This window comes from Zootoca vivipara, chromosome 7 (genome assembly GCF_963506605.1).
Source record: "Zootoca vivipara chromosome 7, rZooViv1.1, whole genome shotgun sequence".
NCBI lineage: Eukaryota > Metazoa > Chordata > Lepidosauria > Squamata > Lacertidae > Zootoca > Zootoca vivipara.
In genome coordinates, this window is record NC_083282.1 from 54,493,419 (window position 1) to 54,504,374 (window position 10,956).

General features: G+C 45.4%; 1 protein-coding gene across 1 annotated transcript; it reads right to left on the reverse strand.

Moving 5' to 3' along the window:
- Positions 1 to 7,305: 7,305 nt before the first annotated feature.
- KISS1 (KiSS-1 metastasis suppressor) lies at positions 7,306 to 8,427 on the reverse strand. The gene is made up of 2 exons (XM_035122277.2): positions 8,325 to 8,427; positions 7,306 to 7,577 (listed from the first exon to the last, which is right to left on the reverse strand). Exons 1-2 carry the CDS (start codon positions 8,425 to 8,427, stop codon positions 7,306 to 7,308), a joined length of 375 nt encoding a protein of 124 aa, XP_034978168.2.
- Positions 8,428 to 10,956: the final 2,529 nt, after the last annotated feature.

Consider the following 10,956-nt stretch of genomic DNA (forward strand, 5'->3'; position numbering starts at 1 on the left):
TGCGGAGTATTCTGAGCTGTATTAAGCAGCGGGGAAGCTAGATAATTGTATAGATCTCATCCTAACCCCTCTTACTAGATGATACAGAGGTAGCTGATGAAGCCCTTGCTAAAGTTGAGAATGTCTGAGTCAGATCATTGCCCTGTGTATGCTTCCTTGAGTCCTATGGTTGGTGGGATATAAGTGAAATAAATAAATATGGGCCTGGCCCAACATTTCTACCTCAAAGAATTCTTAGAAGTGCTTTGCAGCAGTGATGGCCCTATCATTAGGCAGAGTGAGGCAGCTGCTTTAGGTGGCAAATGCTACGGAGTGGGCAGAAGCAGCTTTTTGGGTGGGATGGTGCTGTAAGGTACAGTAGCTCCCCAGAATGTGGGCCTCTGCTGTAATGGGTCCAACCATTGCTACCAGCAAATGGCTGGACCAAAGTATATGGTGTCTCAGAGCCAAACTAGATCTCTCTCTCTCTCTCTCTCTCTCTCTCTCTCTCTCTCTCTCTCTCGATCTCTCTCTCTCTGTGTGTGTGTGTGTGTGGGTGGGTGGGTGTGTAGCTGGCATGGCAGTGGGGGAGCCAGATCAGGACCATGTTTTGGGGAGTGATGACCATTCACTCCCATTTGCTTTGTATTAGTATCAACCACCACCAACATGACTGTTGTTTGCAACGGGAGAAGTGCAATGGGATCAAGCAGTAAGACTCAGTGTGGTGCAGTGATGAAAGTGTGGGGCAAGGACCAGGGAGACCAGAGTTCAAATCCCCACTTGGCCATGAAACTCACAGGGTGATCTTGGACCAGTGGCAGCCTCTCAGCCTAACCTACCTCACAGGGCTGTTGTGAGGAGGGGGGGGAGCGCTGGTAGGAGGAAAGGTGGGATATAAATTAACAAACCAACTTCACAAGGACATAACCATATGGCAAATGCCAGGCCTACTGCCTATGGTCTTTTAGGGGAAACATGGGCCCTTGCTAAGGAAGGAAAACAATGTTTGTTGCCCAAATTGTGGTATCACAGTTTGTAAACTAAAAGGAACTGGTCATGCACCCTATCAAATATAGTACAATCCTAACCATGTCTACTCAGAAATAATTCCTATGGAATTCAGTGGGACTTGTTCCCAGTTTTGCTTGCCGCTTTACACTGCCTTTTGATAATGAATTGCCCTCTTTTTGGTCAAGGCAACCTTCTGCCTCTGTGGGCAGTTACCAGGATAAATAAATAAACTCCTTTTTTCCCACACACTGTGTCAGGCATCATGCTTGTGAGCAGAGATTTTCCCAAGCTCATCCCCCCCTCCCAAACAGGTTAAAGGCCACAAAGGGGCTGACAACAAGGGCTTTCAATGAAATAATATTACAGGCACTTGGGATTTGGTGGGAGGGGGAGGCCAAGTATGGCAGCATAATAGCGAGCTCCTCCAAGTGTCAGCCAAGTTACTTCTGTTGTGATGGCCTCGGTAACCTTTGGGTGAGACTTTTTATATGATGGAGAGAGGCATGGGAAGCGTTTGACGGATTTTCACAAGCACACAGCTTACGCCAGCTTGAATAATCTGCCTGTGCTGCAAATGTAAAACCCATCTTGGCAAAATAAATATACATTTGCATTAACTTGTGGTGCAGCTGGCATATTGGGGCCAAACAGAACATATGGGAAGAGTGCATACTGGGAATGCACACGCTTTGCATGCAGCCGAGTGGATCCCCAGCATCTCCAGATGGGAATGCAAAAGACGCCTTTTTGGAGGGCCACTTTAAAGAGCCATGGAAGTGTGCGGGTAAGGGGAGCGAAACTCTCCCCCTCTTGGAGTTTGACAAATGTACCGCAGCACTGTGCAAAAGGCAATCATCTGGTGAGACTGCTGCCTGAAGGGATAAAGAAAAAGTCAGGGTTATTGTCCATGGCAAAAAAGCCATTCTAAGCACAGGTTTTACATGCAACTGAGTTGGAGCCAATTAGCACACATTAGCTCAGTGGTTCCCAACCTTTTTTTTGGCCATGCCCCACCTAAGCATCTCTAAAATCCTGATGCCCCCCCCCCCCCGGGACATATAATTCTTATTATTCAAAAAGTGAACTCCTGTTCATGTGGAGGAAGCCTAAAAGGCCATTAACTGTTAATAACTCATTCTTGAATTGCCCCCCTTAAAAATCAAATTGCCCTTCTGTGGGGTGTGTGGGAACCACAGCATTAGCGCATACTGATAAAAAGGTAAAGGGGCCCCTGACCATCAGGTCCAGTCGTGGACGACTCTGGGGTTGCGGCGCTCATCTTGCTCTATAGGCCGAAGGAGCCGGGGTTTGTCCGCAGACAGCTTCCGGGTCTTGTGGCCAGCATGACAAAGCTGCTTCTGGCGAACCAGAGCAGCACACGGAAACGCCGTTTACCTTCCTGCCGGAGTGGTCCCTATTTATCTGCTTGCACTTTGATGTGCTTTCGGACTGCTAGGTGGGCAGGAGCTGGGACCGAGCAACGGGAGCTCACCCCGTTGCAGGGATTCAAACCGCCGACCTTCTGATCAGCAAGCCCTAGACTCTGTGGTTTAACCCACAGCGCCACCTGGGTCCCTGTGGGGTGTGTGGGAACCACAGCATTAGCGCATACTGATACTGACTGAGAAGAAGCAGGACTGAAGTAAAGCCTAAAAGGAAGTCGTTTACTCATTTAGTAGTCACCAGGCTGCACTGGTCCCCCAACATCTCCCGACCCCGCACAACTGGTGCAGCTTCCATTGATGCTGTGTCAATGGATTCAAGTTAGAAGAAAGGAGATTCTGACCAAACCACAGGAAGAACTTACTGGCAGTAGAAGCTGTTTAGCAGCGGAACGGACTCTGAAGAGAGGCGGTGGACTCTCCTTCTTTGGAGGTTTCTAAGCAGTGGTCAGATGGCTATCTGCCATGTATGATCTAGTTGAGATCCCTGCATTACAGGGGGTTGGACTAGATGACCCTCAGGGTCCCTTCCAACTTTAAAATTCTAGGAAGACCCTCTTGGGGTGTTGACGCTAAGAACCCCTCATCTTGCGTTATTGGCTGAGGGAGCCGGCGTACAGCTTCCAGGTCATGTGGCCAACATGACAAAGCCACTTCTGGCGAACCAGAGCAGCACACAGAAATACCTTTACCTTCCCACTGTAGTGGTACCTATAGGCTGCCTTTTGCCTTGCTTTTAATCCCTTTCCCTTTTCCTTTACGGATTGCCCATTCTTGGTAAGCCAGGCTCCACAAGGTCATTGTTGAGCCTTCTTCTTTGCAGGAACCAGAGGCCTTTTCCCACGCAGGGACTGGGAGACTCCCACCCTTTAAGGCTCCAGCAACTGCGTCACACTGCCCAGCCTGCAAGCCCGTAGGCAAACCCTTCCGGTCAGAGGGTCAAAAAATCACCAACCCCTGTTTGCATTTGGTTTCTGGCCGGGACAGAGATATGAGAAAGATGCAGGAGAGGAGATGGCAGAAATAAATGCACTTCCAGGTCTGAATGTTTACATTCAGAGCATAATCCCATCGGCAGTTTTTTCACATAACTTCAGGATACAGGAGTTGTTTTAAATTAAGAGTTGTTAGGACTGATATTCACAGTTCTGCTACAATTGTCCCTTTTAATTGTACCTGTATGTTCATTATGATTTCTGCTCATGACGATATCAGGGTCCCCACTTTCAATACTATTTGCACATACTAAGGTTTTGGGGCAGGCATACGTACTATACTGCTTCATTTCCAATTGGTGCATGTCCCATAGCTTCCTGCCGAAATCCTGAAACTTTTCATGCCACAAATGCTTGGGGTGGATGGATGAGTGTTAGTGCTGCTTCTGTTGCACGTTTGCACAAGAGTGCCCCTCCAGATGGCAATAATGCAGTGAAACTGGGGAAGCATTGCACAACTAATAAAAAAATGGTACACGAGCAGTCCAGTTCAGTATAAATCCACTAATATTGCATCAGCATACACAAGCACACACAGACAAAATCCCCAGTCTTGACCACAGTTCAATCACATAAAGTCATAATGTGGTTCACTCCCATGGAAACATCACATGGACACTGATCCTGCCTCTCATTTTATTTCTTTGCATTCATCTTTGCATTTTATTTCTTTGCATTCATCTGACAGTTTACTGCATATGCCCGACATGTATCAAACTGTGCCAGACAGGGAAATGATTGAGTTAGATACTCAGGGCTCATCCACACTTTTATGAGAGTATAGCATCTATTCAAATCCCAACAACTTTTTTGTTGTATCATATTATGTGCCAATTATTTCTCCTGGGTCTGAGAGCTCTTTTCATTGTTCTGCTGTTGTGTCCTGTTAAATCTGATGTTAACCTCTCATTGGGCACTTCAGTTGAAAGCCCTGGGCTGCCACAGGCACATTACACTTGTACCTGCCCGTATTTCATATTCCTAAGGGGATAGGCTCCTTTACCTGTACAGGAAAGTTCTCTCCAACGTCATCCTTGCAGTCTCATTGAGACCCATGCCAGAGACTGCTAACAAGTATGTGGTCTTCCTAGATAAGTTTTCATTCTTGAGATTCTCTTTGTATTCCTCTGATCTCCCGTTTCCCCCTCTAATATTTCTAATCGACTTAGTGCTAACTGAAAGAAGCACTAAAGGAGGAGACAGGGTTCTCTTGAGTAGATCAAAGTAACAGGAGGAGACAGATCAGAGCTGGTGAGAACCTAGGGACAGAATTTGAAATGCAGCAGTTCAGCCTAAGAAATGAAATTAATCCCTGGTGAGGGGGGAGTAGTTTCATATATTTATTATTACGGTCGAGGACCAGTTCATAGGAGGGGGAGTAGGAAATCTTATATATAAATTAAATCAATAAAAGATCCAAAAGATCCAATGAACGTTTGATGGGCTTTTGGTAGCTGTTCTTCGTGCAAACAAATGCCCAATGTTGCAGGAGTTGTTTGGGCTCAGAACATAAAATCAATGGATCTGACCAATGGCTCTTCTAGTTCAGCATCCTGTTTCCCATAGTGGCCATCCAGATGTACATGGGAAGCTCACAAGCAGGATACAAAGGTAATCACTCTCCTTTTGTTGAGCCCACTGGGAGACTGCATATAGCTATGACTAGTAGCTGTTGACAGATTGATCTTCCAGGAATGTTTCTAATCCCCTGTTAATGCCATTTAAGATAGTAGCCATCATCACCACATATTGCAGAGGCAAGTTCCATCAATGGTTTATGCCCTGTGTAAAAGGAAAAGAGAGCACTTGCTTTTGTCTATCCCGAATCCTCTTCTCATCAGTTTCATTGGATGACCCTGAATTCTAGGTTTATGAGGAATGGAAGGAGAAAAACTTTCCCTCGTCCACTTTCTCCACCCCATGATTGTGTTTTCTCCACCCCATTACTGTTGTTGTGGATGTTTGCTGTGCTTATTCTGAAGTGATTTACGTGCTGATGGAACTGCTTGGACAGGACTTTCTGCAGGTTCTGTAAATCCAGGACTGTCCCTGGAAAATAGGGGCACTTGGAGGGTCTTTGGTATTCCATGAACTGCTGTTTGCTCTGATTCAGCAATAAAGAGCAGGTTTGCATGCGGAAAGCGCTGACGGGGAGGGGGAAATTGCTTGGATGCAGAGCTGTATTGCACAGAAGCTGTGCCTAGAAACATGGCACAAAAGGGAGTCTGGATGAGACCCTGGTTTTCCTCCCCTAATCTTGGAGCAGTTTGTCCTTGCCATCATGGCACACAGAGAAGCAGTTATGGGTCTCTCAGCTGCCCAAGTCAGTGCAAAGAATTTTTCAATTACCTCCTTTAGTGGCCCAACCTCTCTGTAGAAATTAGCAGCTGAGATCTAAAGTGAAATTGAAAGGATCCAAAGGGTTTTGCGCATTGTGCAGCTAGGCAAACACAGTAGCCTTCACCAGCTAATTAATGAGCAAGGAAATGATACTTTGCAATGGGGCTGGGGGCTCACACTGCTAAGAAAGAGGAGGACAAACAAGATGGGCAAGAGAAAGACTCAGAAATAGTCACCCAGAATAGTGGGCAGTAACAGTCTTTAGTTATCATCTGCTTCTGGAAAAGCCTTATTTGTGCTTCTTGGGTTCTGGGAATGAATTATAGGTTTGAGCAGGGCACGTCACATCTGAGTTTTAAGGGAGTTCAGAACATTCTAATGGCAAAATCTGAGGTCTAATCTAAATTGAGACTTGTGTTGTTGTTTTTGCCAACTACGCAAACCTTTACCCAACAACTGCTGTTAGGGGTTGTGTGTGTCCCTTACTACTAATTTCCGCCACTGTTGCTGTTTCTATACATCATGGGAATGAAGACTAGGAAATGAAGTCTATACATCACGGGAATGTAGACCATATGCCTCCAGCCCTAGAGTTCCTTGGCCAAAGCTCCTTTGGTTGCGTCACCGGGTATTGTAGAGCTGCAAAAGGTTCAGAAAATGGCAGTCGGAATGATCAAGGGGGTAAGGAGCAACTTCCCTACAAGGAAGCAGGGGTGGTGCACCCCGTTTTGCTGCTTGTGGTGAATCGAGGAGTGCTGCGCTGCGCTGCTCTGCTGCTGGGGTCACAGCTGTTGTACTTTACCTCCCACCACCTGCATCACACAATCTGCCACATCTGCCATCAGCACTGATTTGGGGCAATATTGCACCAATTTGGGGTGAGATCTCGCCCAAAATGGGTGCCAGTGTTGGTGCCACTTCTCCGTCACTGATGGAGGCAGCAGGGCAGGTGGGGCGCCTGCAGGGGTGATGCCTGTGCTGGCCCTGTGAGGAAGAGTTTTTAGCATTTGGGAGTTTGAGCTTAGAGAAAAGACAAGAGTCAACATAATAGAAGTTTATGCAATTACAGTATGCATGAGATAGGCAAAGTAGACAGAGAAAAGTTTAACACCACAACTTGTGGACATCCAAACGCTTTGCCCCTTCCCTGTTTTCTTACACCATCGTAATACTATGTAGTATATACCAGCTAGTGAAAACAGAATTAACATGGTCATTATTATAATATCCCATTAGAATTGGTGAAAGAAATAAACAATGACCAGCTTGCTACTTCAAAAACAACAACAACAACAACAACAACAACAACAACAACAACAACAACAACAACAACAACAACATTTGTTTCCACCCTTGCTCTGCTGAAATGCTAGCATCTTACTGTGAACTTCAGAGAAATGAGAACCACAAACTGTCTTCCATTCCCTCAGAAGAGCAAAGAAAGAAACCCACCACAATACAGAGCTTGACCTGAGGTCCTCTCCCCTGAGGTCTCCCCCTGGACCACCATACTTGGCTATGGCAGCCCCACACTTTCATAGTTTCTCCTTTGCTTGCAACGCTTGTCTCTTGCCATATCTTAAACCGAAGGAGTTCCAGTTGTAGGTGGAGAGGTCATTTTCCCGTTCCACCAGCAAGGCCCCCTGTGGGACGGAGACAACTCTGCTCTTCCCTGGAGGCATCCCTTGCTGTCTCTGCTGCTGCTGCTCCTGCCGCTTGCCCAGAAAAGGTGGTGTGGACTTCCTTTGTGGACATGGGATGGCATCAGCCCAGTGGCTTGGCTTGGCAATGTTTTTGGAAAGTTCCCCTAGGGAGAATGAGAGAGAGAGAGAGAGAGAGAGAGAGAGAGAGAGAGAGAGAGAGAGAGAGAGAGAGAGAGAGAGAGAGAGGATAGAAAGAGGGGATTTGAGCCTCACTGTTGGAGTGGGTGAGAAACCTGTTGAAAAATAAATTTCGAAGGGTTTGCATTATCCCCTCCCCACCATGAACTTTCACAAATAGTGAGGCATGAGAAGGTAGAAAGCTGCCTTATGTCATCCCATTGGCCCACTTAGCTCAATATTTTCTATACCAGGGGAACTTGTTGCTCTCTCTATGTTGTTGAACTACAAATCCCATTATCCATGGCGACTGGCCATGCTGGCTGGGACTGATGGGAGTTGGAGTTCAACATTTGAGGGCAAGAGTTCCTCATCCATGGTCTACATTGACTGACAGTGGCTCTCAAGGGTTTCAGTTAGGATTCATTCTCAGTCCTACAGATGCAGTGGGCCTGAAGCTGGGACCTTTTGCATTGAGTCCCAGTTCTCTCCCAAAGAGAGGCAGGTAGGAGGTAAGTACATCTGCGATACCCACACCTTCATAAGAATTAGCCACAAGGACTGCAGAGTCCACAGTGGTCCCCTGCAGACGGGCATGGTGGGGTTCAGCATGGACTAATGCAGCCCATGTTTGAAGACAGCGGGGATCAAAATACTGAAATGACACTCCTGATCTTGGAATCAAGAGCGCGGATTAAATGTAGGAATGGGTCACAACTGATACCACTTGCTACCTGTATGCCAGGAGTCCTTAAGCGGGAAATAGCTGTCAGCTGGTTCTCCAAAGGGAGCGCTGAAGAGTAATAGGAGCACCAGTGGGGAATGGAACAGGCTCATCCTGGGATGTAGCAGATCTGAAAGGAAAGATAAAAGAAAGGAGAGCAGGTGGGGAAATGCTGGAAGAAAATGCAGCAGAAGAACAGTGCTGGAAGGGTGAAAAGGGCAGCTGCATGACTTTCTTGCCACTGATCTCTAAATCACAAGCACATACTGTACACAAGAGGAGGAAAGAGGAGATGGCAAGGGGAGGAAAGGGAGGCTGCTGATGGTGTGACAAGGCTTAAAATGTTGCAGTTAGACTTTTGTGGTTCATTTCCTCTCAGCCTCAGTTACCCAGGGACACAATTGAGACAGCAGCCCCCTGAAATTAGAAATGGGTTGGCCATCAAGCATTTTAATCAAGATGTTGTTGGGGTCCAGCTCCCATCCAACAGGAGTAAGGGGAAGGGATGATGGGAGTTGTAGTCCAGCAATAGCTGAAGGCCATAGGTCCCCCAGTCCTGGTCTAAATTAACCAAGTAATTTATAAAGACAATGACATTGTCGGAAGAGTCCTCTCCATCACTACTTTTGGTGTCCTTTCCTATTGTTAAATGATTATAATTACTTTTAGGTCTCTATTGACCTGTCAATATTTTGTTTTAATAGAAAAGGTAATGCGATATGTTTGCAGGAAAAGGTTTTCTTTATTATATTTCCTTTTCCATTCAAGCCAGCAAATGCTTGTTGTGAGAACAAGCAGAGCTGGGGAAAAGGTCCAGGGAAATGACTCCAGTTACTAAAAAAGGAACAACCACACCCTTGGCCAACCCCAATCTCTCTCACCACCAAAAGAACACAAGCGAATAAAGGAGAACCTACACAAACAAAGCTGACATCAAGCCCTACATATATTAAGCAAAACAAAAACATTGTCACTTACTTCCACCCCCATACACCCTCCCACCCCCTGTCTACCACGTTTCCCCTCTTTCTTCTTAGTGTCTTAACAATGAAACTGATTTGCAAAAATGATGCATGTAAAAATATGAGAGACACTGCACACACCTTTGTAATTCAAGAAATCTTAAATAAAAAATACTTTAAATATGTAGTATGTAAGAAGAAAATACAGTGGCTGACTCAGGAGGACTGAGTCAAAATCTGAATGCAAAATAGAGCCTTGGAATCTTGTTCAGCTGTATTAGAAATACATCAAGATCTGGAAGGTTGCAACTCCTCTTTCCTGTTTAGCTAAATTTGATAAGCATGCGTTGTATATGATTTGAATCATCTTTGTGCATAGGAGCACACCAGTAGGGGATGTTGCCTGCACATGGCACATTGACCAGTGGATTATACTAATGTGCCTGTTATGGGCTCCTGATTGATATGGTGAACAATGAAAAGTCACAGGTAGGTAGCCGTGTTGGTCTGAGTCGAAGCAAAATAAAAAAATTCCTTCAGTAGCACCTTAAAGACCAACTAAGTTTTTATTTTGGTATGAGCTTTCGTGTGCATGCACACTTCGTCAGATAAGATAATGAAAAGTCATGTATCTTTGCAAGGGGTTTTCAGCTTTTTAGAAAAGTTCTTTCCAGGGCGAATGTTTCCCCACTGTTGCTTTAGAGGGATATAAGAAGCCTGATCCCCTTTTCCTGTTGCAATGTCCTGCCTTTTTAAGAACCTCACTTCTGTGCTTGAGCACATATTTATTTCTTTATTATCATTATTATTCAGCACTTTACTGTGTTCTTCAAACATGCAATATTATGCATCTTCTCTCTGTAATGATTGCAGTTGGGAAACTGAGTCTGATAAGAGAGGCAGACTTGCCTAATGCCCCCCCCCCCCGCACCCCTGCCCCATGACTTCCAAAGCTGGGGTGAGATTTCATAGAACCATAGAATTGTAAAGTTGGAAGGGACCCCAAGAGTCATCTTCTAGTCCAATCCCCTGCAATGCAAGAAACTTAGCTAAAGCATCCATGACAGATGGCCATCCAAACGCTGCTTAAAAACACCCTCTGTTTAAAAACCTTCAAACACCAGCTTTCAATAATGATAATAATAAAAACCCTCATTAGTCTGTGTTGAAGCCTGTGACACAAAAGCAATAATCATATTCTTCAATGCCCACTGATCATGCAACAAGTTGGCTAGGTGTTACCCTCCCCATAGGTTTTATCCTACAGATATTTAAATGAGGTTCCACTTGTAGATTCCCATTTTAAAACTGAATTTTAACATTGTATTTAATCTGTATTTTAATTGAATTGTTTCTTTTATGCTTGTTTTGATGTTTTTGTTGTTAGCCACCCTGAGCCCGGTCTTGAGTGGGAAGGGCGGGGTATAAATATTATTATTGTTATTGTTATTGTTATTGTTAGGTCAGAAATTGTGACAGACTCCACAGCCCTGGCACTTACATGTCTATGGGTCTCAGAAGAGAGCAGGGTATACTGAGTGGGGAAACCCTTTGGGAGTAAGGGGGTGAGGGTTTTGTTCAGGAGGCACCTCTTCCAGTCCAGATTTCCTCTTTTGGCATTTTGCTATGATCCTCCATCCTCTAGACATGATTCTCAAGTACTCTGTGAACCCAAGTGAA